Source organism: Oryctolagus cuniculus, chromosome 14 (assembly GCF_964237555.1).
Source record: "Oryctolagus cuniculus chromosome 14, mOryCun1.1, whole genome shotgun sequence".
Lineage (NCBI taxonomy): Eukaryota > Metazoa > Chordata > Mammalia > Lagomorpha > Leporidae > Oryctolagus > Oryctolagus cuniculus.
In genome coordinates, this window is record NC_091445.1 from 60,659,812 (window position 1) to 60,687,475 (window position 27,664).

The following is a 27,664-nucleotide window of genomic DNA, read 5'->3' on the forward strand; positions in this document are numbered from 1 at the left end:
TTATTAAGCAATGTTTCCTTTTTATCTTAATAATTTATCATCAGTGCCTTGAGTTTTCCTTAGGAGCCATAGGTAGTTTATCCCAGAATGAAAACCAATGTAATGTAAGAGCAGACTGCTGGCTGAATGCCAAGGCACCATGATCAATGCAGCAGTGTCCCCACTTCTAGTGGATGTCTCGAACTGTGACCAGCATGGGACCCTATATACAAACACTGTGATACCTTGATGGTCTAATGGGTGGGTAGCATATACTGCATGGATACACTGGGTAAAGCAATCATTCATGTTCTGGGCAGAACAGAGTATGAATTTATACAATCTAAACCTCTGTAGTAATCCCTCCCCCATCTTCATTGAGAGAAATGTTTTCTATACATGAATTTCCTCCTGATATTCAGAGTGGCACCTATCTTAAAATTTATGAATTGTCTATTTCTGGAATTTTCCATATATTTTTGGAGCACAGGTAACTAGAAGTATGGAAAGTGAAACCACTGAATTGGGCTGGGAGGGGACAACGGTATATACAAGGCTTGATGTGTGCCCAGTCTATGCCTGGTGCTGTGGAGCAATCAGGAGAAGCCTAGGAGACCTTCCCATTGCCAGATCTGTAGGACTCACTTTCAAACTTCCCATCTCATTAGCATCTCATTAGCACGACAAGGTCACCTTTACAGCCAATTACCAACATGCCCATTACACAGGAGACCTCTGGTCTCAGTGCTAAGCAAGCCTGCCACACCCTGATGTCCCAGAGCTCAAAGATGCCTCAAAACTACTTCAGTCGAGTCCAGGAATCGTCCTGCTGCTGTGCCCTGCTGCTGTTTGAAGTTTCAGAGTAGAAAACGCTGAGTTTTGTTGCTCTGTCTGATTCAACCTGCTCACGTCACAGATGAGAGGATGTTGACCTCACCCACTTGGGGATGGTGCTTACTGAACCGTGACCGCAAACCAGGCATCTCTGCTGGTCTTTACCTTATGCCTCGTTCTGGGATGGACTTAACCTCAAATGTCTGGTAATGAGAAACACACTTGCAGCAAACAGCTGAGTTCTCTGCTATAGTGAACATTTCTCCTCACCTAGATATGAAGTCTGTTTTCCTTAAGGCAGCTAAATCTCTCCATTCATGTAAACATTCATTCTATGAATTTATACAATCTAAACCTCTGTATTAATCCCTCCCCCATCTTCACTGAGAGAAATGTTTTCTATACATGAATATCTTCTGTGAACATTTCTTAAAATTGTTGCAAAATTGAATATTTTAAATGTACAATTCTTGACATTGAGCACATTCACAATGTTGCATAATTACCACCACTATCCATGCTTAGAATTTTTAAATTACCCCAAATAGAAGCTCTGTACCCATCGAACAATAACTCCCAGCTGTTCTCTATTAGACTCTCTGTCTCAATGAATTTGCCCTGGGGACCTCATGTCAATGGAAATAAACACTAGCTGTCCTTTAGTGACTGCCTTTGTTCACTTAACAAGTTCAAGGTTTACCCATGCCATGGCATGTAGCAGAATCTCTACCCCTTTAAAGACTGAAAAATGTTCCATTGCTTAAAGGCCCATGAAAAAATTTTGTGGATTTCAAAAAAAAAAAATTTCTTTTGTATGAAAATAAATATCTTTTAACTACATTTTAAATGAACTTTCTGAAATACTCTCAGGTGAACATACCAGGATGTGCTTTTTCACGTATGGATATTTGATATTTGATGGCTATTTGCCCATGCCCACCTTTGGCTTTTGTAAATTATGCTGCTGTGAACATGGGAATATCATTTGTTTGAGTGCCTACTTTCACTTCTTTGGGGTATATACACATAAAGGCCGGACTGGCTACAGCATATGGTAATTCTATGTTTAACTTTTTGTGCAATCCCCATGCTCTTTTCCACAGCAGAAAACAATACTATCAGCAGTGCACAAGAACTCAGTTTGTCTGTGTTTTCACCAAATACTTGTTATTTCCTGTTTTTTGATAATAGCTATGCTAGTGGGTATGAAGTAATATCTTCTGTGGTTTTGAGTTGCATTTCCCAAAAGATTTATAACATTGAGTATCTAATCATATTTTTTCATCCATTTGTATATCCTTTTGAGGAAATACCCATAAAGTCCTGTGCCCATTTTAAATATATATATTTTTGCTGATGAATTGGAGGAGTTCTTTATATATTCTTGGTATTAATCCCTTATCATATATATGACTTACAAATACTTTTCTCCTTTTTTTCTTTCTTTTCACTCTCTTGAAAGTTTTTTTTAATGCAGAAAATTTTTAACTTTTGCATAGCCCAATTTAACTGTTTTTAATTTGTTGCCTATGCTTTTGGTGTCATGTCCTAGACATACCTGCCAAATACAATGTAATGAAGATTTTTCACCTATATTTTCTTCCAAGAAGTTAATGATTTTTAGCTTTCATGTTTAAGTCTTCGGCTCATTTTGGGTTAATTTTGCATGTATCGATAAGAAAACTGCATTCTTCTGCCTGTGGCTTTCCAGTCTTATCAGCACTATTTCTTGAAAAGAATGTCCTTTCCCTATTGAATGGTCTTGAAATGCTTGTCAAAAATCAAGTATATGCATGATTTTATTTCTGGACTATCTATTCTACTCTATTGGTCTGTGTATCTGTTCTTACGCTAGTACTTTACTGTTTTGATTACTGTAGTTTGTGGTACTGTTTATCAAAAAAATAAATTTGTGAGGCAGAGAGACAGAAAGAGAGGGAGGGGGAGGAGGAGGAGGAGGGGTAAGCGGAGGGAGAGGGAGAGGGAGAGGTAGAGAGAGAGATCTGGTTAACTGCCCATATGCCTGAAACATCTGGGGTTGGCCATGGCTGAAGCTGAGGGCCTGGGACACAGTCCAGGTCTCCGACATGGGTGACAGGGATTAAATTACTTGAACTTTCATTTCCTCCCAGGCTCTGCATTAGATGGAGCCAGGAATTGAACCCAGCTATGGGTATGTGGGATGCAGTATCCTAACCTCCACTCTAAATTCCTGTTTCTCTGGCGAGTTTTGAGATCAAGAACGTGAGTCTTTTTCTCAGGTACATTTTTTTAAGAAATTGTGTAACTACACAGCTTGTTCCTTTGAAGAATGCTTTCAAAAATGGCAAAATCTGAATCTTGGAAAGTTTAATACAGAAACTAAACTGCTTTCTTCCCTGAACCACACGGATTGAATGAATATACACCCTACTTCCTTTGATATGAAGCCAGTGCGTGTCCCCTCAACCCTCTAGAAGGATTGGAGGAGTCAGGGAGGGGTTGATTCTGGGTGACATAGAGAAGTAGCAGAGAGGGGGAAGGGAGGCAGTGCTCCTGGGCAGGGAAGGAATCCTGCTGCAAAGATGGAAGGAGGGGCTTACAGACATGGCTCCCAGGGTCTAGGAGTTGGCTCCAGGAGTACTGTCAAGAATAGAGAGGGCCTTCGAGCCCAGGTTGGTTGAACTGGCACAGGACCACCGCAGCCGCATGGATCAGGCCACTGCCAGGTGGTCCTGGTATGTGTGGGTGCCACACAGAACTAGTGGGAGTCCTCCTCTGTGGGACAGTGATTATCAACAACACTCCTACAGGAGTGCAGTGATAGTGCTGGTCCTCGCCCCCAGTGCCAGCTTAGGAAGAAGAAACTCCTAAAAATATTTCACTTCTGGCAGAATTTCCATTCTCCTCCTACCTCCTTGCTTTTTAAAAATTTCCTTCAAGTACCAATGAATGATGCCTGCAAGTTGTGACTTTTTGCAAGAGCAGAGAAGGAGGTAACAGGAAGGGCCCTTAGCTTAGCTCTTTCATGGTGAGGGTGAGGTGCTGACTGTCAGTCTGGACAACATGACCAAGGAGGGAACAGAGCAATAAATGGACCAAGCAAGTCCCAAGTGTACCAAGGGCCAGCAGTGAAGAACACATCAGCTATGACTGCCAAGTCTGGGACACTCAGAGGAGACAAAAAAAGCTGTGATTGGCAGGTGAACAGGGCAGCAAAAGGGCTGGCAATGAAGTGAGATAGGCTCAAATTTGCTTAAGACTGGCTGGGATGGCTGGGGGGATTAGCCAGCACCAGGCACTTACGGCAAGAAAGCAATGTGTCAGTAAATATCTCTGTAGCCAGGAGTGCAGGAAGAGAAGGCAGGGGGTGCACAGAGACACTAGGCCGCTGGCTGTGTGAATTTCAAGTCAAGTGGAGGAGAATGTTCAGGAGATGTGCTTAGGATTATCAGTACCCAGATGGAAAGCCACCAGGAAAATCACTCAGACAGAATGTACAGAGAGGAGGACGAAAGGGTCAGTGTCATGTCCCTAGAGTGTACTATTATCTGGGGCAAATGAAACCAGAACCAATGTGTGAGAACGGAAAGGACCCGAGAAGTGATATGAACATGGAAGTCTGGCCGGCGCTATTGCTCACTAGGCTAATCCTCCGCCTGCGGCACCAGCACCCCGGGTTCTAGTCCAGGTTCTATCCCAGTTGCTCCTCTTCCAGGCCAGCTCTCTGCTGTGGCCCGGGAGTGCAGTGGAGGATGGCCCAAGTGCTTGGGCTCCTGCACCTGCATGGGAGACCAGGAGAAGCACCTGGCTCCTGGCTTCGGATCAGCGCGGTGCGCCGGCCGCAGCAGTCATTGAGGGGTGAACCAACAGAAAAGGAAGACCTTTCTCTCTGTCTCTCTCACTGTCCACTCTGCCTGTCCAAAAAAAAAAAAAAAAAAAAAGAAAAAAAGAAAAGAAAAGAAAATGGAAGTCTGTAGTGCTATGAAAAATGAAAAGTAGAGGAGAGGATTTCTAAGAGCATGGCCAGCAGTCACAGATCCCACAGAGGTGCAGCTGGGATGAAGGCTTGAATGTGGCCACTGGGGCTGTATTGGCCATTTGCATCAGAATACGTTCCCAAGAGCCGTGCTGCAGAGGAAAGAGAGAAGTGAGGGAATGATGTAGCATTTTCCCACTTCTTCCCAGCACATCACTTTTAGCAAGAGGAGAAACATTTGCAGAAAGTTTTTTTTTTTTTAATGCAATAACAATGACAGACTGCATGTTTATAGGTTGAGAAGAAAAGAAGAATGTAGAAGTTAAAGATCCAGTAGAGAATGAACAACTCACACAAGATCCTGGAGAATACAGGGGAGGGCAAAGGTCGATGTGAAATAATAGCTTGACCATGAAAGTGAACACAGGCTTTGTGAAGGGCAGAGGAGCCTGGAGTTTGGGGAAGGTACTGTCGCAGGTGCAGGCCAAAAGTGCACCCTGCAGGACCCTACGAGAGTTGAGAGACCAGCAAGATGTTGGGGAGAAGGCCAGGAAAGGGCACTGGGCACCGGCTGGGGAGCAAGCAAGAGGCAATTTTAGGAAGGCAGAGGAGGGCTCTATGCAGGAGGGTGAGAATCAGAGTTCTTGTTGGATACACCTCCTGTTTTCCCATTAAGTCAAATGCCAAGTCGTGTACTGAGAGTGAGAAGGGCCAAACTGTGGACTACAGGCCTGAGCAGAGTGCAAAGATTTGCAATGTAGCCTTGGAGGAAGCGTGAAGATTTCTGGGAAGCTTCTAAATTCTTCCAGGGGTTATTAAGGCCTTGCCATACGTCATCTAACAGTGGCTTTTTCCTTCCTTTCTGAGATGGTATTTGGTAATGTCCCTAGGGTACTCTATTATCCTTATTATTATTCTTAGCAGTTAGCTAAGAATCCACACATATGATAATATGATATATATCTAAATACATACACATTGACTAGAAGTATGTAATTCTAGCTATATAGTAACAAATATCCGAATATATATACTACACATATTTGTAAATCACATACAGACATCACAGCCTTGTCAGATGACTAATCATTTATCTCAAGTGGGCTAGTTGTTGTCTAAGATGCCATAAGATCTATGGACAAAATGCACACAGCACTGTGAGGAGTTAGCTTTTGCCTCTCTGTGAGGAACATTATGTTAGGCTCCAAGTTTATGAGGATTAGATAATGTCACTTGGCCAATAGTTTAGAGTCAAGTTCAGCAGATCACATGTCTGCACAAGCACAAACGTTAGCTCAAATGGCGAGAGCCAAGTGCCTGCTAAGGAGGTTCCAGGAAAAGGCAGGGACTCTCTGCGGACAGAGTTGATAGTAATGAGCAGTGACTGCAGTATTTTCTTGTTTAAACTCTCAATAGGGTTCCATGGGGGTGATGTCATCCTCTTTTTGGGTGTGAGAAAGCTTGATATCAAATTAACCTAGAAGTTAATTTGCCCCAAACAAATCAAATGGGAGCTGGTGTAACCTCCTCTCACTGCATCAAGTCCCATCTAATGGAAAGTTTGTGTTTTCTCACTCGCTGTGGAAAACCCTATCCTGAGCTTTCTTTTGTGATGTTCTCTCTCATGGATTAATCTCACAGCCACTCCAAGGCCACCGAACTGCCCCTCTGCTCAGCACCAGTCAGATCGAGGCTTAACTCCTTGATCTTCATGACATCCAGGTTTTTGCTTCTATGGCTTCACTCTTAATGAATTCAGTGTGCTTTCTGTTTCTGTTGTGATCCTTTGTGGATGTATATTCTACTCTTACCGCTTTAAAAATATTTTTAGTTATGTGAAAGACAGATAAGAGAGCTCTCCCCAAATGCTTGCAATTGCCCAGGTTGGGCTAGGGTGAAGCCAGGAGCCAAGAACCCAGCCCAGGTCTCCCAAGTGGGTGACAGAGACTCAACTACTTGAGTCATTGCCTGCTGTCTCCTGGAGAGTACATTAATAGGAAGCTGGAAACAGGGACTGGAGTTGGGATTTAAGTTCAAGCACCCTGATATGTGATGAAAGTATCCCAAGTGGTATCTTAATCACTAGGCCAAACACTTTTCCCTACTAGAGGCAAATATGTGGCATTTTTACTGATTGTACCTCAATTGCAAGTGAGCCTTCAGTTTGGTTAAGCAAGACTAAACTACTGATGCAGGGCCCAGCTGCTTATTACTGTTGTTCCTGAGTACTGCCTATGATACTCTGATATTAACATTCTGATGATGAAGAGGCAAATTTGATGTTTCCCATTGCTCTCTTGTTATCCCTTGAAGGAAAGATGAGATTGCATTATGATTTAAAGAAGAGTTAAGCCCTCCCGCAGTTTAAATATATCATTTGAGGTGAGGCCTTTGTATCCATGCATTCTGCTTTCATGGATTCAACCAGATGTGGATGAAAAATAGTTGATAAAACCTTGTGTGTATACTGAACACAAACCTTTCTCTTGCCATAATTCCCCAAGTAATGGGAATCACAACCACTTATTTAACATTTACATTGTATTGAGTATGATACATGTTCCAGAGATGATTTAAAGTATATAAGAAGACACATGTGGGTTATATGCAAATACTATTCAATTTTATATAAGGGACTTGAGCATTGACAGATTTTGGTGTCTGGAGATAGGGGGCTGAACCAACCCCCCATGGATAATGATGAACAACTGTTTCATAAAGTTGAAAACTACACTAATACAAAAGACAGCATTTTACAATACAAATACAAGTTTGGTTTACTACTGCATTGCCTATTTACAGGTGTTATATTACAGTAATTATTAGTATAATAGTGTAACCAAAACTGGCTGTGTGGAATCTTTTAAAATTACTCTATCCTGAGTAGATTGGCATTTCAAGTGTTTTTAAACAGTCGCCAACATTTTAATGATATATTCTAATCACATGATTAAATGTCAATATGTTCATTATGGGGAAAAGAGTTTACTTGAGCTCAATATTCATCATCATTCACTTTAGACAGTTTTAACAAGAAGGAAAAAAAAGTAGCTTGGCAAGAATGTGGGCTCCCAGACTTATGTAAGCTGGCTCACAGCCCACCTCCTGTGGGTAGAGCAGAAAATGGAAGGCAGAAAGAGGGTGGTGCTGATCTTCCCACGACTCCAACTGGAAGGAGGGAGGAATCCGTCATGTTTATAAACCAGTGAAGGAAAGGAATGGCCCAACATGTTCTAAGCCACAACGTTTTATCCTTTCTGCTCCACTGCTTCTGATGTGTGCGCATCCTCAATTGTCAACTGTTGTTCAAGAAAGAGTTGACCTTTTAGAATTCCATTGGTGGTTTTATGGTTTGCCCCCACCAAAACTCACATTGGGAACTGGGCCTCATAAGAGGGGTTTGGGGCATGGGGTCAGAGCTTTCCTGCATGTGTGATGGCCTTTTGTAATGAGTTCTCCCTCTTGAGGACTGAATTAGTTACTGTGAGAGCCAGTTTTAAAGCAGGCACATGCTTCATGATCTCTCTTTACAGAGGCTGACACCATGCTCTTCATCAATTACTCTCTCTCTCTCTCATAGGTTCTGTCATAGCAACAGAAGATGAACTATGATACTTTGGTGCTTGGATGTCCCCTGGAGGTGGGGACTAACAAGGTATAGTGTTAGGCAAACATAAGACCCTGTAAGACCCAGGAAGCCACAAGGGCTCTGTTATATGAATTTATCTGAATGACTAAATACTTCAGCCCTATCCTTCTAGGAGTTGTCATGGCAAAAGCAGGGATGCTGGCCTGAGCATGAAGATCATTTGTTCATGTGTTGTTGGCTTTAGATTTAAGTTTTCCTGTTACTCCTTCATAGTTTACTAAATTACTAAGAGGTTATTAAAAAAACCTATATTTTTCAATGTTCTTCTTTTTCCTCTATGTTAGAGGACAAGGAATATTGGAAGTGGGAGGGCTTTGACAAACAACTAAGGAGTATGTGTTCCTTTCTTGTCCAATCTCCCCGGCTCCATAATTTCCACTGGCCATGAGGAAAAGAACATTTTATGAAGAATAAACTAATTATAGAAGCAAAGAACCAGGGTACATGGCATGGGAAGAATGGTAAAAATAAAGGTTAAAAATGTGGTTAGGGGACAAAGTAGGAGGGTTCCGGAAGGCTGTAACAATTGGAGTTTGGACCTTGTTCTTTGGACAATAGGGATCCCTTAAACTCTCCAACAGATGAGAGACATGGTCATATTTATTTCTAAGTAAGTTACTTTGGCACCAGCGCAGATGGATTGTGTAGGAGTGTAGGATACTGGTTAGAAGGCAGTTTAAATCATTTAGGAGAGATAAAGGCCCAAATTAAGACAATGTTGATATCAGTGGACCATATTGGAGAAGTTATGTTGATGAAAGTATTCATGAGATTTAGTCATACAAAGGGCAAAAAGATAATTTGTAAGAAAAGAAAAACTTTAACTGCAAGCCTGAGATTAAAAAGGGTACCATTAATAAAGAAGAGAGTCACAGGGAGAGAGATATTTAACAGGCTTGGTGTCAAATCTGTTGAATTTGAAATGTTCTTGCGACATTCAAATAAATACGTCCAGTATGCTAGAATTTGGGGGTTGGAGCTCAGAACAAAGGTCGGGACTGAAGACAAAGTTTTGGAAGAGTCAGCATGGTCAAGATGGGTGAGATTTCAGAAGTGGATAATGCTGTCGACAGGGAGAGAGCAGAACTTGGAAGAAGAAATGGCTCTGGTTGACAAGTTGCCGGGAAAGAGACAGAAAAAGCTGTCTGGGATGGAAGGACCACATTACAGAAGCCCATCAGGGATGTTATTCAGGAAGAAGCCACTGTTAAGAAAACACACACAAAGGAAAAATTGTTTTGCCCATAAAGAAATCACCAGTGGCCTTTTGAGAAGTCAGTTTCCAAGGACTGAGAGGTAGGAATGAGATTTTAGTGGTTGGGGCTTGGATGGGCAGCAAGGAAGCAAAAACAAAGCCTAAGACTTCCCCCGGGGAAAGATTTTGTAGTGGAGGAAAGAAGTATAGCTTGAAAGGAAGTCACTTCTATTTGTGTGGTTCATTAGTTTGCGAGGCACCTTTACATTCATTGACTCACTTCATTTCCAAGACAGCTCTAGGAACTAAGAAGGGGAAGAGTTGCTGTGCTCGGGAACAAACTGAGGCTCAAAGTCTTGCTCAAGATTATTCATAACAAAGAAACGGAAGACCTCAGTTCCAAATTCAGGTCATTGATTTTTTAATCCAACGATATTCTCACCGTGCCAGAACAGAACATTTCTAACGTGTTTGCTGTTTGGATATTGGCTCCTGGAAGGCATCGGGTCCTTCGTTAAGTTTTGAACTCACCCAGGTGACAGCAGGGGGATGACCAGAAGGTGTTGTGCTAGGGAATGCTGTGTTTAAGTCCAAGCCCAGTGGAAATAAATCCGCCAGTGACACGTAGGATGTATTATAAAACAGACATCTTGTGTGTGTGTGGCTCTATCCCGAGCCATCTCTTCTTCCATGTTGTGCTCTCTCCCTGTCGACAGCATTATCCACTTCTGAAATCTCACCCATCTTGGCCATGCTGACTCTTCCAAAACTTTGTCTTCAGTCCCGACCTTTGTTCTGAGCTCCAACCCCCAAATTCTAGCATACTGGACGTATTTATTTGAATGTCGCAAGAACATTTCAACTTCAACGGGGGTGAAGGGGGGTAGACAGTTAAGACTTGGCTTCAAACCGGGACACAGCTTTTTTGTCTTTCTCTTCTCCACTCTTCTGTTTGTGTTTAGGAGAAAGTCTCAGTTTGTCAGTATATTTTTATCACCTCTCAAATACTGTATAATCCCTTTTGAACAAAGAAAGAATAGACCTAAGGCTGAGAACATTGGCAAACACTTGTGTCTTGCTAGGACAAGATTACCTTGCTTTGTGTTCACTCTGTTTTGATGGTTTCTTTCCACCAAAGGCAAGTAGTAATGATTTCTCATTTATGTGATTATGAAAAGTTTAATATTAAATATACCTTCATCAAAAGTGAAATTAAAGAAAAACATTGACAATTCTAAGACAAGGGATACACGGCAACATATCCAGGAAAATCTGAATGTGCATTCAAATGACTGAAGTTTGTAAAATTCTAGGCTCAGAGGTTATTGCAATAGTGATAATGAGGGTTTAGACCAGGGGATGGGGATGACGGCAGTGGGAATGGAGAAGGAAGAAAGCTCTGATAAATGTTTTAAGGAAATTAGGGGAGGCAGTTATTTCTCTGGGAAATTTCTGCACAATTTCTCAGGATGCTTTAGGCTACAGTAATGGAAAGCAGACATGAGAAAAGCTTATGCAATACAGGGAACTTATTGTCTCACGTGTCTTGAAGCCCTGAGGGAGGGCGGCTCCAGGATGGGTTAAGTAAATGCTTCATGAACATCATCACTAAGCCTTCAGCTTCTCCCCCCCTTCCAACTTTAGCAAATGGCTCTTACCCCCATAGCTCCAAGACAGCTGGTATAGTTCCCAATAACCTCATCACGACGTGTGGTGTTTTCAGTGCATGAAGAGGGCGTCTCTTCCTAAGCTGAGGGTTGAGGGGTTACAAAAGCTTTCCTGGAAGGCATCTCCACTGAGAAACTTCCCTTCAGGACTCACTGACCAAAACTACATCATATATTCATGCAAAACCCATTACTGCAATGGGGAACTGCCTGATCCTGAGTAACTGGGATTTCTTCTCTGAGCTAGGGATAGAGTTCCTTTCCCTGAAGGATAGAATTCTGAAGATAATAGGGGCTCTACCAACAAGGCTAGTATCACTCAACCACGTCTTTTACACCTACTATGAAGAACTGCAGTTTTTCTCCAAATACACACGGTTCTGAAATTCCTCAAATACACCTTTGAAAAGCGGGATGTTCTTGAGGCTTGTGGTTTTTTGACTTCTAACGATGTGATTTAGCTCTTCTCTCCATGTGCTGGCTTAAGGCACAATGAAATACTTCCACTGCAAAATCAGCTTCTGGCTTAGTGACGCACATTGGGGGTGCAATGCGAAAGGTCTGAGACAAAGGAAAATAGAGCAACACATCATCAGAGAATCAAGCATGACATTGAGGAAACGCACACCATGAAGAGTCCCAAACCTTGCTTTTCTTATGTCTCTCCTATTTCCCTCACTGGGTTGGTTTCTTCCCCATCCCTTCCCAGTGTGGAATGCAGGCCAGGCATCCTCCAATCTCAGTCCAAATCCTCATCTCTCCTGGCTCTGCTCCTTTTCCTTTCCATCACCCACTTACCTTCTACCTTCTGGTTTTTCTACCTCCTTCCCCGAGGTCTTGCACCCCTCTCTTCACTCCATTTCCACCATGGCCACGGGTAACCTCCATGCCCATGAGTACAACCCAACCAACAGGTTTCACTTTGCCAATTACTGCAACTCTCAAAAACTTCTCCACTCTTCTGCACCAGTACACACTCGAGGCCAGCTCCTTGAGCCTATCCCCACCAGGGATAACCCAGTTTCAGACTCCCATGATGTCTGCTCTTTTCATGAAAACTTGAGTTTTCTCATTCTTCTGCTGCCTTCAAGTTTTCTACCTGACTCAGAACTCCTCCTTCCCTCTCTACCAATTTCCGGATTGATGGAACCACTGTTACCTTCCCCTCGTTCTGCTTGCATTTCTACCCTTTTTCCACTGCACCCTCGCAGCCACACTCTAGCCGTGATCAAAGCTGAAACTGAACTCTTTGCTCCAACCCAGAAGGCTGAGAAGTGATAGAGAAAACCACACAGCTCGCCTCACTGACATCCCAAGATCCCAGGGTCTGGGAACTTGTACTGGCCACTGAGATCTTTCCGGTCCTCTGCCAGCTTCCTTTCTCCTGCTAAATCTTTACTCTCCTCAATGTCCTTGATCAACACCTACACCTCTCTACTTCATAGGCAACTATGCCTCGTATTTCTCAGGTGAGATCTTTCTGTTAACCCGCTTGCTCCCCATCCTTGTGTCCTTCCCTGAAGGCTGGGAGAACCAACTGTCTATACTGTTCAAGTCCAAAACGTGCCTCTGCCCCTGACCCTGACCCTGGATACCTCCATCACCTTTACTCTAGGGAACATCCTGGTGCCCTCTTGCAGATCCAACTTCTTTTCAACTTCCCCCAGGCTATCAACAAACAGGTCTAAAGCTCTCATGACCCAAATCCAAACCAAACAAAATAAAAATGTCCTGACTGCCTCCCCCATCCCTTCTAGCTACCAATTTTTTTTCTGAACTTATTCCAAATATGGGTTGATGCTTCTTGGCCACTGTTTCCCACATCACTCTGGCCCTATTCATATCTCAACCCACTGGGTCTGGTTTCTGCCCCTGTGAACTCTTTGACTGCTAGGTGTGGAATCTACTGGGGCTTCTCACCCCCATCCTTCCTGGTTTCCTCTGCTGCACTTGACACTTCAGCCCTGTCCTTTCCCCGGTCCTCGCTGCTCTCTGCTCCCCCTAACTCCAAGCTCTTCTAGTTCTTCTCATCCCTGTGCACCCTCTTCTGTCTCCCCCTGGGCGTCGTCTCCTCCTCTTGCCCAGTAGCTGCCGGCATCACCCAGGTTTCCATCCTCACTCCTCTGTGCTTCTCATGCAAGCCCTAGACTTGTCAGTGCGTCTCCTCCTTTCACCACAGACAAGCTGCTGAGCCCCAGTTTGCTGTCTTCACCTTAGCCCTTCCCTCTGAGCCAGAACTTGAACACAGATCCAGAGGCTCACAGCATGCGCAGGGCTGATCACATTCATATCCACCCTAAGCCAGGTTAGACATGCAGGCTTCATCCTCAACTCGCCCGCGTTCTCCAGGTCCAAGTCCTGGGCACTTCACTTTCAGAGCTGTCCTCGGGGTGTCTCCTCTGTCCCCACGACCACTGCTGAAGTAGACAGCACCTTCTCCTCCTTTTCCAGGGACTGCTGCTTCAGTCTGTCCCCTTGCTCTCGTCCTCCTCGCGGACAGGTTCAGAAGTCAGGCTGCTTGCATTGGGATTTTGGTTCTGCTACCAGCTGTGTCTTGGGCAATTTACGGAAGCTTTTTGTGCCTCTCATTTTTCAGCTATAAAATGAAGCTAATACAAGCAGCCTTCCAAAAAGTCATGGAAAATGTGTATAATGAAAAAACTGTGTATGAATTTCAGAATTATCTTTGAATGCTTTTTCCATGATCTTTTGCAAGTACTCTCATCATAGTACTTATTTCATAGGTTTGTTGTAGCAGTATATGGACCAATATAGGCAAAGTGTTTCGAACTGCTTCCTAAACCCTCTCACTGTCCCGGGCCGTAGGCTGCAGCCACACTACTCTGTATGTGACCCTCTGCCCTCTATCATGAACCCGGGAATGCTCTGGTTATAGCATTGGTTAAGGCTGTGTTGAGCAGAAAGGCTGACCTTGGAATGCATTCTCTCTCCCGCAGCACCCATTTTTTCATTTATAGCTGAGTTCACACCATGACGTCACAGTTTTTGGTTTACGGGTCTTTGTTCCCCACCAGATCCGTGAAAGGAGGGACTGGATCTTATCTATCATGGGAGCTTCAGTTCCTGGCTCATCACTTGCTGCTTCATACCAAAGATATGTTCACCAAATAACGAAGGAATCGCTAGGCAAGTAGCTAGCTGCTTTCTCTCTCCGTATCTCGTATGTGTGGGGGATTTTATTCACTACGTTATGCTGCCTGATTTATACAGGAAAATATTCATGGATTTACACAGAGATCTTGCAGGACAGCTCCGAGAAGGAGGAAACAGTGAGACGATTTCAGGGTTCATGGAAATCGTGAGGCAGGAAGGTGCAGGAAACTGGGAAGCGGAAATGTTTCCAATGAGAAAGAAACACGAGTTCCAGTCCCGCTGCTCGCTGTGACTACAGACAAGGAAAAGGTGGCGTCTATTTATTTACAAGAGCTACTAGAAGGGATTTCCATGTTCTCACCATCGTGTCATGATCAGTGCTGCAGGAGCTACAAATGCTTTTTCAAGCGATTTGAACATTACACAGCGTACAATGTCAAAACATCTCACTGCACCCCATAAAACGTGCAATTACTGTGTGCTTAGGATGTTTTACAAATGGGAAGGATAATGGGGGGATGAGAAGTTACCCTCACACTTCCACCTCTGCCGGGGCGCCACCCCTGGTGAGGGGCCTGCTGGTGCCAAGGCTGTAGGGTCAGGTCAGGGCACGTCCCGCAACAGCACCTCACGCACAGCACAGAGCTCAGGGCCCTGGCCAAGAAGCGAAGCTCGGCTTTCCCTGGAAGTAGGCAGGCAGCAGCTCTGCCTCCGCATCTCCCGCCTTGAGTTCTGCCCTAGTGACCTGGCCCAGAGTGGTCCCCCAACTTCTTTGCAGGGGTCACCCGGGTGGGCTCAGGGCTGGTAGGTGGTTCCCTGCCGTAGGGGCGAAAAAGACTTCACACAGTCTCCAAGTGGGAGCCCAGAGCTAGTTAAGGACATCTAGCATTGCTTTAACAGTGGCTAGAATTAATCCATACACCAGACAATCTTATTTCTTGCTTGGCTGTTTAAGACCCTTATAACCCCTGCTGGAGCAACGCTGGTGTGTGGCGCTGCCTTTCTCTCACTGAGCAGAAAAAATCAAACCATTTACCACAGTGCCACCTCGTGGCCATAAGGCGTCACTGCTCCCTTCTTTAGAACACCTGAGTGTTAAGAGGTGCAGCCAGGTCCCCAGCACAGTGGGAAAAACCCCCATCAGCGTTGGGGCATCAGGGAGATGTGTATCTAAAGTCCAGCCTTTCTCTTACCTGTGAAAAAATGCCTCCTCTGCCAACGAGGAGCCCCATGTTTTTGCAGTCCTCATGGATTTGATTTATTTCTTCAATGGGAAGAGGCTGGCGGCTCATCTGTGAATACATTTTTGAAAATGTTTTCTATTTGGTGTTTGCATGGCTGCAGGCATTATTGCCGAGAGAGAAGAAAAGAAACCTCAAGCAATCAATACCCTTTTCTGTCCACCCCCTTCCCTACCCCCTAATTAAATAAAGCTGTTAACTGTAGGGCCAGATTTTTGGAGAGTATTATTAAAATGTGTGTCCTTAATCTCCATTTACCCCAAATGTCTAAAGACAAACTGGAGTGTCACATAGGCAGCCAATGAATCTTGGCTTTGCTAATGGCTACTTTGGGAGTTTGGTTCCGTATTAGTTGAATTTCCAGTCTGTTTTATTTATGTGCAAATTTTTTTCAACTCTTCACTTTGTTCAGCTTGTGTGAAAAGCTCATCTCAAAGTCCAGGAAGTGGCTCAGAACTTGCACAAGGGCACACATGGTCCAAGCTTTCCCAGGGCCACTGCATGTCTGGGCAATCATCACTGGGGTGTGGCCAGTTTGTCCCCATCTTCCCTGCTCCGGGAATTTTTTTTTTTTTGCTGTTTCTCTCCTAAGACTCTGCTCCCCAGGGTTAGGAGCCAAGAAGGAACATCCGATCCCCGAGCATCTGAGGCTGTCCCGAGTCTGGGGGTTCAGACACGCCACCACCCCTGCTGACACGGGGCTGTGACCTGTGCGCTCTCTGTGTTGTCTCTTGTCTTCTCAGCCTGTGAATACAAATGCCTCCCTCTGACTTAGCCCTTTCAAATTTGGCTGTGTCTGTGTTGGTTGGATGCCTTTTAAAATGCATATGTTTGGGTCTCCAGCGAGGCCAATCAAGCTAGAGTAGTTGGGGCAATGTTCAGGCATCTATTTTTCAAATGCCTGTGCTGAGAGCTACCCCAACCCTCCTCCTAGGAGCGCTGAGTGGTGTTGCTGCTGCTGGCCTCCTGTCTTTCTTCCCCAGCTCACCCAAGCCCGGATCTCTGGCTTCAGGTGCACAGGATGTGGTGGCCTCTCCAGGGGCAGCCCCTGTGATCCTCGGGGCTCGATCTAGGTGCCCGGCTTCATTACTCCCAGCCCTGCCTCTTGGCTTTGCCATGCATTCCTGTCTCCCCACCAAGCCCTCATCCAATTCTCTCCCCTAATCCTGCAGCCCCTGGGAGGTGTGGGTGTCTGAGAACAGAATCAGACTGGACCTCCCTCCCAGGGATGTTTGTATTTTTTGTCTTACAGTTTTGAGATGAGCAAAATGCCATTCACAATTCAGGTCAGGAGCATGTGGGTTAGGGAGAGGACTAAGATCTCCTTGGTTGAAGAATCTATTCCTGCTTGCCCCTAGAGTCCTAATTGTTGGAGAGGGCAGTCTAAAATGATGGAAGGTTAAACTGTGGGAACTGGAGAGCAGCTAACTGTGACTGGGGAGACCAGAGGTCGGATGGGGCCAGCCCTGCTGGAATGGTCTCTGGGTGGAAGAAGTAGCTGGGTTGGGGGTGGGGAGCTTCTCCAGTACTATGTATCTAGACAGGAGGCATTTATGTGACTTTACCCCAGTGTTGGTCTGGGCCAGCACCCTCCCTGCTCTCCTGCCCATTTTATTCTGGCCTTCCTCAGCTGTTGGGACTAATTGAACATACTGCACGCATCCCACAGGGAAAGGCAGGACTAGAAACTCTTAATGAGGCAAAGCCAGGGGCCAGGCTGCTCATGCCCATGACCCATCACAAAGTGGGCATGGTCGTAACTAAAACTCTTCTTGAGTGTATAATGTAGCTTCCTGTCTGTCTTTTCTGATTTTCCTTTTCTGTGACTCTGCAATTAAACAATTATAAAAGTAATGCATGGTTATTGAAGAAAAATATTTTAAATAATGCAGAAATGAACAAAGTTTCTGACTGCTGGAGTTTTGCCTCCCTATGTCCTATTTCTAGGGACACTTATTGTTGATAATTTGGTGTGAATCAGGCATTTCTTCAGTGCATGAAAATACCCTGATGTACATTTAAAAAATCAGGCATTCTTTATATAAAGTCCTACAATTCTCTTTTTAATAATTCACAATATATCATGGATGTTTTTCCATGTCAGTATCCTGGACCTAGTCTTTTTTTAAAGATTTATTTATTTATTTAAAAGGCAGAGTTACAGACAGAGACAGAGGGAGGAAGGGAAGGAAGGAGTGAGGGAGAGGGAGAGGAAAAGAGAGATAGAGAGGAGAGAGAGAGAGAGAGAGAGAGAATCGGTCTTCCACCCTTGGGTTCACTCCCCAAATGGCTGTAATAGCCAGGATAGGGCCAGGCCACAGCCAGGAGCGTGGAACTCCAGCTGGGTCTCCCACTTAGCTGGCAGTGGTCCAAGCAGTGGGACCATCTTCCGATGCTCTTTCAGGTACACAAACACGAAGCTGGATCGGGAGTGGAGCAGCAGTGACTCGAACTGCTGCTCATGGGGGATGCTGGCATTTCAGGCAGCAGTTTAACCTGCTGTGCCACAAGGCCAGCCCCAGACCTAGTCTTCTTAAAGGTTACTAGTATTTCATTGCTTGCCTGTAATTTGTTCAATCTCTTGCTTCGATCGCTTGGCTTTTTAGGTTGCTTCCAGTTTTTCATGGTCATGAACAGTGCTATACACATCCCTGTTCACATTCAACTTCACATCCTCTTGTTTCTCTTTAGGACACACTTCTAGAAGTGGAGCTGCCAGGCCAAAATGTGCAGACACATTAGAATTTTGGTAGACACAGACAAATTGATATAACCTGGTGTGGACCAGGTGACATCCTCATCAGGAGTGGCACGAGCCTGAAATCAGCCCCCGCAGACGAAGCACTTCCTATCTGCATGCTTCCTGGCCACAGAAGTGTGCAACTTGTTAAGGAAAATAAGGTATTTTGAGGCAACAAACACAGTGGATGTCATAAACTGAAGGCTTATGTACTCTCCACAACTCATCTGTTGAAGCCTCGTTCCCGCTGTGCTGGTGTTGGGAGGTGATTAGGTCATTAGAGTGGAGCCCACATGAATGTGATTACTGTCTACTAAAAGAGGTCCCTGAGAGCGTCTTCATCTTCTCTCCATGTGAGGTTACAGTGGGAAGGTGAGAGAGAGAGAGAGAGAGAGAATCAGTACCTCACCAGGTACTGATCTGATAGCACCTTGAGCTTGGCCTTTCTGACCTCCAGAACTGTGAGAAGTAAAGTTCTGCTGTCTGGGGTTGTCACTGTGGCACAGCAGGTTAAGCTGTCACTGTGAGGCCAGCACCAATATAGGAGTGCAGGTCTGTGTTCTGCTTTGCTTCCAATCTAGCCTCTTGCTAATGCCTCTGGGAAGGCAGTGGAAGATGCCTGGAAGATGGACCAAGTACTTTGGTCCCTGCACCCATGTGAGAGACCAGGATGGAGTTCCTGGCTCCTGGCTTCATCCTGGCTCAGAATCAACTGTTGCAGCGAGTTGGGAACTGAACTAGCAAATGGAAGATCTCTCTCTCTCCCTCTCCTCCCCCACCCCTGTGTCACTCTACCTTTCAAATAAATAAACCTTAAAAGTTCTGTTCTTTATAAGACTCTCAGTTTATAGACGTTTGTTATAGAAGCCTGGAGTGACTAAGCTAGTGGAAGAAATCTTAAAAGAGCTCCTCAGACAATGAGTGCTATAGGTAGTCTCTGAAGGGTGGAGCTTCTGTGTTGGGGAGAAGCAAGAGCAAACTTTAAGGGGGGGGGGCGTGTGATGAAAAGCAAGATCTAAAAAAGACAAGGCTAGTCCTCCAGAGAGAGAGAGAGAGAGAGAGAGAGAGAGGGAGAGGGGAGAGGGGAGAGGGGAGAGGGGAGAGGCTAGTCAAGACAAGGCTAGTTCTCCAGAGAGGGAGAGGGAGAGGGAGAGGGAGAGGGAGAGGGAGAGGGAGAGGGAAAGGGAGAGGGAGAGGGGAGAGGGAGAGGGAGAGGCTAGTCAAGACAAGGCTAGTCCTCCAGAGAGGATGGGGCTGGGCTCTACGTTTGGGGAGAACCTGGAGCAGCATTTGGATTCAGGAGAGTGAAAAGTGTTGAAGGGAGAATGAGCAGAATGGGGCACTGGAAGCGCTGGGATTCAAGCCTGGGGGATCTGCCTCAGAGCCCATGCTTATAACCAGCAAAAGGCAGAGTCAAAGGAAGAAGAGCTCATTCGAGAGTTCCTCTTGTATGGCCCATTCTATTTTCTCCCCAATAGAGTTTGTACATCTTTCCATGTCAAATGTATTTGAGGGGTCTTCAAAAAGTTCATGGAAAATGCATAATATGAAAAAACTACGACTCGATTTCCATTTTTGTGCACCAATGTCAATGATCTTTCAATTTTAACTTTCTGGAGTAACTTCATGTCTCTGCCATTGTAGAATTTAGCTTATTCCATAGCAACGGCCCTTTGGCAGATTCTGATGTTTTGCCAAGTACCAGTGAAATTCTTTGTTCTTATGATCTTAAGCCTGCAGAGGCTGGGTTCAGAGTAGGAGGAAAGGGAGGAACAACTCCTCTCTCTTTGGACTTCTCTCTGCAGAGCCTAGACTTTGAGGGAGGTCCTGGGCAGGAAATTGGATGGACTCTTCTGAGGCTTAAAGTGGGCTGCAAGCTGACGTGAGTGGGTGATGCCTCATGAGCCTGGTGCCCTCCTGTTCCTTGTCTATTTTCCGTTGTCTTTTCTTAGCTTTCAAATCTTACATAAACGTTCCAACTCCTAGTGGCTCCGCCATGTGGTATTAATAGTAGAGTGCTATATCCACAGTCTGATCTGTTGTTAAAAGAACTGAGCATTGGCCGGCGCCATGGCTCACTAGGCTAATCCTCCACCTGCGGCGCCGGCACCCTGGGTTCTAGTCCTGCTCGGGGTGCCGGATTCTGTCCTGGTTATTCCTCTTCCAGTCCAGTTCTCTTCTGTGGCCCGGGAGTGCAGTGGAGGATGGCCCAAGTGCTTGGGCCCTGCACCTGCATGGGAGACCAGGAGGAAGCACCTGGCTCCTGGCTTCGGATCGGCGCAGCGTGCCAGCTGCAATGCACCAGCTGTAGCGGCCACTTGGGTAGTGAACCAATGGAAAAAGGAAGACCTTCCTCTGTCTCTCTCTCTCTCTCACTGTCTAACTCTGCCTGTCAAAAAAAACCAAAAAAATAAAAATAAAAAAAGAACTGAGCATCAATCCTCCTAAAGGAGGAAGTATGGTGAGATCAACAGCAAGAACTCACTCGGGAAAAGCTGAATCTGTGGACAGGAGTGAGGGAGATGAGGTTGGTTTGGCTCCTCCTCCCCAGGCTACTATTCTCCTTTGAAGACCTAGGCTTTGTGCTGTGGAGGAAAGCCACACATTTCTGCTGGCATGGACTGTGGGGCAGCAATGGAAACCAAGGGATGGGGCTGAGTGACAGCAAAGAAAGAATCAACAGGAGTTGCAGATTATTTTGTGGTGTTGAGGCTGGGTCACTGGAAGAATGGTGGAGTGAGAAACAGTGATATTTGGAGAGAATATTGGGGAAAATGCTAAGTTCAGCTGTTATCCTGTTGAGTTTGGGGTCTCAGTGGGGAACATTCCTCCCTGGTTACTTAGGAGATTGAAATTAATTCACAAACAAGCAAACACACAAAGAAGTACACGAGTCCAATGTCTCTTTAACAGCCATATCCCACACCTTCACCACAGCTTCTCCTGGCCCTCCTTCCTCACTTCCACTAACTCTCTGAACAACCTGCCCCTCCCAAAACAATTTGTAAGCATAGAGATTCCTTGACTTAGGATACAGTTATGGTCCAATAAGCCCATTGCAAATTGGAAACAGTGTAAGTCAAAATGCATTGAAAACATTCCATCTGTTGAACATCACAGCTTGGCAACACAGCCCACCATAGGGTCACAGTTGTTTCCCCTTGTGATGGTAGGGCTGACTGGGATTTCCAGCAGTGGCTGCCCTATTTCATGAAAGGGAACTGTACTGCATATGACTAGTTGGGAAAGGATCCAAACTCAAAATTATGTTTTCTTCTGAATGCCTGTGGCTTTCATATCATTATAAAGTCAAAAAATCCCAAGACAAACTTTAGCAGGTGAGGATCATCTGTGTCCAGTTATTGCCTGTGTTCTTGGCCTCGTCTGGCAAGAGTCCTATCAGGTCCTTTTTCCAGATGCTCTCCCTCACCCTGCTAGAGTTCTCAAAGATCTGCTAGCCTTTCGTTCATGCTCAACACTCCCTGCTCATCGCTCAAGGACTTTGCTGAGTCTTGGTGTCTGTGTGGGCTCTCTCTCTGAGAATGAAGGAAGTGAGCTTTCAGCTGATGCGTCTGACTTTAACTCCTGCCCGCCCCAGGGACCACAGAGAAAGCAGCCCAGCAGCACCTACCTTGTCCTGAACCATTTCTATCCCTATCATGAGGCCTTTGCCTCGGACGTCACCAACAATGTCAAACTCATCCCGCAACTGAGCAAACTTCAGTAACATGTAGGTGCCAACTTCTTGACTGTTTTCCTGTAGCTTTTCTTCTTTAATCACCTGTTGAGAGAAAGCCCCAAAATGACCTTCATGGCAAATATCCTAGGATTGATTGAGTAGCACACAGAGGAAAATGTATATGACTTGTTTTTACAGGAATTCAACCGAACAGAACCCTGAACAAAGTCCAGGGTGGTCATGTCACAGACTGCAAAACTACTTCTCGTAAGAAGAAAACTCTTGGCAGGAGGGATGCTCTTGTCCCTAATCCCTTCACCCTCATGGTGGACAAGAATTTAGGAAAGAATAAAAGCTGTGTCTCAAAGCAGTCAGAACCATCAATCCCATAATACTGAGGATCATTATTGCCAGGCTTCGCTGAGAACTGGAATGCTGTGATAAATACGACAGTTGTTCTAAGAAATGGGGGATCAGACGCACCTGTCCTCTGTCCAGTCACACAGAGACCCTCAGTCAGACAGTGTCCCTCACTGTCAGAGCCTGCAAGGCCTGAGGGGATCCTGGTTTCTTTAGCTGAGCCCAGAGCTGGGACATGGACAGATATAGGATTTTCACCTAAGCTCCATTAACAGCAGAAACCTGGGATTCTTGACAAGCCCATGCGTATTTAGTTGATAACAATTGCATGGCTCCAGGTGAATTTTTATGTGTTAAGAGATATTTGTGGCTGGCGCCGCGGCTCAATAGGATAATCCTCGACCTGTGGTGCCGGCACACTGGGTTCTAGTCCCGGTCGGGGCACCGGATTCTGTCCTGGTTGCCCCTCTTCCAGGCCAGCTCTCTGCTGTGGTCTGGGAGTGCAGTGGAGGATGGCCCAAGTGCTTGGGCCCTGAACCCCACAGGAGACCAGGAGAAATACCTGGTCCTGCCTTCGGATCAGCACAGTGTGCCGGCCACACCGTGCTGGCCGCGGTGGCCATTGGAGGGTGAACCAACAGCAAAGGAAGACCTTTCTCTCTGTCTCTCTCTCACTGTCCACTCTGCCTGTCAAAAAAAAAGAGATATATTTGTTCACCAAATCCTTTCTATCTTCTAAATTGTTGAGGTGCCACAGCACCTAAAAATTTTTTGTCAAGGTCTGAAAGATGAAATGACACATTTCTACCAACACTTTCTTTTCTGCGATTCTAATCATCTTTGAAGGTAGCTAATGAGTGAGGGCAGATTTTACTTGTTTACTTCTATTTCAAAACACTTCTAAACTTGTTTGTTGAACAAGAAAGTCACGTTTTTGATTAAAAAATCAGAAAGTATGAGTGTGGATGGTAGAATGGCTCTTGTTAACTTTTGATCCTTAGCCACCAGGCTTACCTCCCTGCAATTAACTGTTGCTATTTATTTCTTGGACATTCTTCCTGAAACATTTATACTTTTTAAAGCAAATGATATTGTACATATTAGCAAGGACATTTTAAAAAACCTCTTTCAACAGGTGAGATTGTAGGCTCGTGTGGATTAGGGCTGAACAATACCTTAAAATAGCAGAACTACCTACTGGTCATCATATAGAACTAAGTTTCTCTTTAGTTTTTGCTTTATGAGAGTACAACAAAAGGAATAAAGAACAACACACAAGATAGGACCAAAATTAATAAAAAAAAGGATAGCAGTTAGCAACTATGCATAAAATGTTACCCAGATAACAAATTTTAGTGCTACCAGTTGGCTAGGAGAATTTTTGTATTTTCCATGTAGTGGTTTATTATATATTATTTCCTAGTTATTTAAACAATTTTAAGCTTATTTATTTGAGAGGCATGTAGACAGACACACAGAGAGAAAGAGTGTAAAAAAGAATGCTCCCACCCAGTGGTTTATTTCCCAAATGCCTGCAGTGGCCCAGGTAGGCTGGGCTGTGCCAAAGCTGGGAGCCAGGAAGTCAATCCAAGTCTCCCACATGGATGGCAGAGATCCAAGTACTTGAACCTTTGTCCCCCAGGGAGGGGAGAGCATTACCAAGAAGCTGGAATCAGGAGTGGAGTTGGAACTCAAATCCAGGTACTCCTATATAGGATGTGGCTGCTCCAACCGGCATCTTAACCATTAAGCAAAATGCCAACCCCAATATTGTCTTACACAATATTTCAATCACCTAAAGTAGATCTTTAAAAAAGGGGAAAGACAGAATAATAACTGGAAATCTAACTTAAATATAATGAATTAGTAACTAATTCATCAATAATGCAATGTGTAGAGTTCTGTAATGGGTGTGTGGTTTTGAAATAGTTGTTTTGTGAAATGAGTGAAGTTCATGTGGCTGCTGGCACAAACCTCAAGCACGGCAGATCCAATGGCGCAGGCCAGGGGCCCCCCTCCAAAGGTGTTGAAGTGAAGCAGGCTTTGAGCCAAAGACTTGGCAATCTCTAGAGAAACAAAAGGAAAGGAGGGGTTGAGGATGACATATTCCGCCTCCATCCTCTCTCCCACACCACTGGGACTGCATTTCCTTTTGCATTGTAAACGACATCCTATGCAGTTCATTCCTCAGCCACCTGATACAGGATGTTGTGGGCTGAACTATATCCACCCCAAATTGATGTGTGGAAGCCCTAACCCTGAAAGTGACTGTATCTTGATACAGGGCTTTTAAGAAGGTAATTAAGGATACATGAGGTCATCAAGATGGGGCCCTAGTCCAATAGGGCTAGTATCCTTACAAGAAGAGGAAGACACCAGAACCTAATCCTTCCCTCCCACCCCTCGTCCTTTGCTCCCTCTTTCCTTGTGCGCAGAGAGGATTGCACAGTGAGAAAGTGGCCGTGTGCAAGCCAGGAAGAGAGATCTCACTAGAAACCAACTCTGTTGGCAACTTGATCTTGGACTCTTAGCCTGCAGATCTATGTGAAAATAAATGTCTGCTGTTTAAGCCACCCAGTCTGTGGTATCTTGTCTTGCCAACCTGACTGGGCTAATATTATGGATAAGGAAAAATGGTTCACGTACTCGACGAGAAGTTTGACAGCAGAATGTTTAAGGTATGACTTGGACAGTTCTTGAAAACTACATCTATGGGAGTGTACATAGAACCTTCAATTAGCTAAAACTTCTTTCCTGAATTCTATTCTTGAAACTCACGTGGAAATGTCAAGAAAAAACTCACATTAAGGATTTAGAACAAACTACAGATTGTTTCAGAGTCAGTATAGAAACCTCAGAAGTGTGCTTACGGTTGATGAGAAAAACAAATGAAATCATTTTAAGATTTTCAGTGGCCAATGGTTCATAAAGAAACTGCTTTCTGTGAAGTAAGATGGAAAATGCCTTTAATTCCAATGTTCATGTTCAGGGTAAGTGAGGCTTTACTGTACTTGAATGTTTTGTTGATGAGATATCAGCAGAGAAATCTATCACTCTGGGCCTTGAGTTCACAGCTCATTGGTGTGGCAAGGCCAGGTGAGTCTCCTTCAAGAATACGACTCCTCTGGGGGGTTCAGGTTGGTTTCATAACTCATTTTCCTATACTTAGGCAGTTGGTGGGAGCCTGTGATTCATTGCTGGGTTAGTCTTCCCTACAGCAAGAGCAGAAAGGGCCGGCTTCCTTTCATAGGTTTGATAACCTGGCAGGAAGATCATTTCTTTCACTCACTTGGGAAATGCATGGTCTAGTTCTTGTCACTGCCTGCAACCCATATGCGTTCCAACCCACATCCTTTGTACAAATGCCAAAGCAGGAGGCCCAGAGGCAAGCACAGACTGCCCGGAGATCCTACCTGGAGTGGTCACAACCGCTGCCATGGGAAAGCCATTCCCAATCCCTTTAGCCATGGTGACAATGTCAGGCAGCACGTCATGGGTTTGGAAGCCCCAGAAGTGAGAGCCCAATCTTCCAAATCCTGTCTGCACCTAAGGGAAACACATTCAATACCAATGAGACCCCTTCAAGAAATGAGATTCCCCTCATCCTGATTCTTTGTTCTTTCCCCTTTATTTTTCTTCCTCCTTCTCTTCTTTCTCTTCACCACCACCACCACAACCATCATCATCACCATCCTTGTAGTATCCTACACAAGGCACTTAATCTGTGTCTGAACTTTTAGGCACCAAAAGTAATTTTCTAGTCTTCTGTCATCCTGAATGTTTCCTACCTCTGCTGATCCTCTGTTAATGCTCCTGTCAGGTACAAACACTGGTTACAGTACACACCTGGCTGCCATGAGGGTCCTCTCAAGGGTGCCTTGAAGGCAATTGCTATGATTAGCAATCTTCTTAAGCATCTCCTGTGTGTGAGGCAGTGGGGGAGAAAAGTGAGAAGCTGGGCTTGGCCCTGGCTGGGATGCAGGAGCTTCCATCAGTTTAGTGGAGCTGCGGCACCTGCCACCCTTGTGGGCTGGCCATTCCCTCACCAGAGATCCCACCCCTTCCTGAGGATCCTATCATGAGGAGGACCCTCGGAGCCAGTTAGCTTAGGAATGAGTTTACAGCCACCCCAGAAATCACTGTGATTGGGCCGGAAGTTGACCTTAGTCTTTTGTGCACGCTGTTGCCTGTCTCTAGAAGCCCTTCTTTCTGCTTCCTCCTAACTCACTTCTGTCCTTCCAAACATGCCTTCCTCATCACTCATTCTAGGAAGCTTTTCCTGAATACCAGCCGGCTCCCACTGAAGGCAGTTGGGACTTGTGGTTTTCTGAACCTTTCATGTGGACCCTTAGGGGCAGGGTATGAGGGGGTCTTAAAAAAACCTCATGGAAAATGCATTTATGGAAAAATGGATTTATGGATTATGAAAAAATGGATTTATAGATCCAAAGTCTTAGCACCCAAACCAATGTATCTTTCAATTTCATTTTCTGCAAGCTTTTAAAAGTGCCCTCGTATGTATTTGATGGCAAGGACCATGTCTCCTTTCTCTCTCTGCCCTGTCCTCCTAGCAGAGTACCTGACACAAAAGGGAGGCTTGGTATTTGCAGAATGAATGAAGGAGAAATTCCCAATTTATCAATCCCATGAACAGCCCCATGTAAATTTCTGCCGGAGCCTTCCCAGGGAATACTCCTTGATCTCTTTCTGCTCCTCAGTTTCTCTGTTGGACTGACCGTTTCTCTCTGCACATGGACACAATGCTGGGCAGAGGTAGGGGTGTGGGCACATGAAGCTGATTCTAAAATGCACCTGGAAGGGCAAGTTACCCCTCAGGCTCACTTCTCATTTCTTCTTCTCTCTCGAGGCTGCCACAGAAGAGGCAAATTCCAGGCTTAGAACTGGGTGATTAGTGACCGATGTAGCAGAGGGGTGTGAACAGGGTGTTGGACAGATTTGGCTGGAGTCCTGGGCTTCCTACTTCCTAAGTATGGGCCTCCAAGAAAACTTATTGATTGCCCAAAATAGCTAAGGATGAGCTTATGGAAAATGCATCTATTTTGTCTTTCTTTGACTTTTTTTAATTTGTTTATAAGAGAGCGAGAGGAAGAGAGAGAAAGAGAAACACTCCCATCCATTGATTCAAGCTCCAAATGCCCGCAAGTACCCCTGGCTTGGGTGAAGCCACTAGCTGAGAATTTGAAATCTAGGTCTTCCACATGATGGCAGGGACTCAGTTACTTAAGCC

The 27,664-nt window shown here is 45.0% G+C and overlaps 1 protein-coding gene across 2 annotated transcripts in view; it reads right to left on the reverse strand.

The window, feature by feature from the left end:
* Positions 1 to 4,407: 4,407 nt before the first annotated feature.
* The window catches only part of AGXT2 (alanine--glyoxylate aminotransferase 2), a 51,220-nt gene continuing 27,963 nt past the window's right edge, over positions 4,408 to 27,664 (reverse strand). For both annotated transcript variants that reach the window (XM_008262107.4, XM_002714105.5), the window contains exons 10-14: positions 25,830 to 25,962; positions 24,391 to 24,482; positions 22,009 to 22,158; positions 15,590 to 15,688; positions 4,408 to 11,843 (exon numbers count right to left, since the gene is read on the reverse strand). In XM_008262107.4, coding sequence (XP_008260329.2) covers positions 11,727 to 11,843; positions 15,590 to 15,688; positions 22,009 to 22,158; positions 24,391 to 24,482; positions 25,830 to 25,962 — 591 coding nt within the window. In that variant the 3' untranslated portion in view covers positions 4,408 to 11,726. The remainder of the gene's footprint in view (positions 11,844 to 15,589; positions 15,689 to 22,008; positions 22,159 to 24,390; positions 24,483 to 25,829; positions 25,963 to 27,664) is intronic.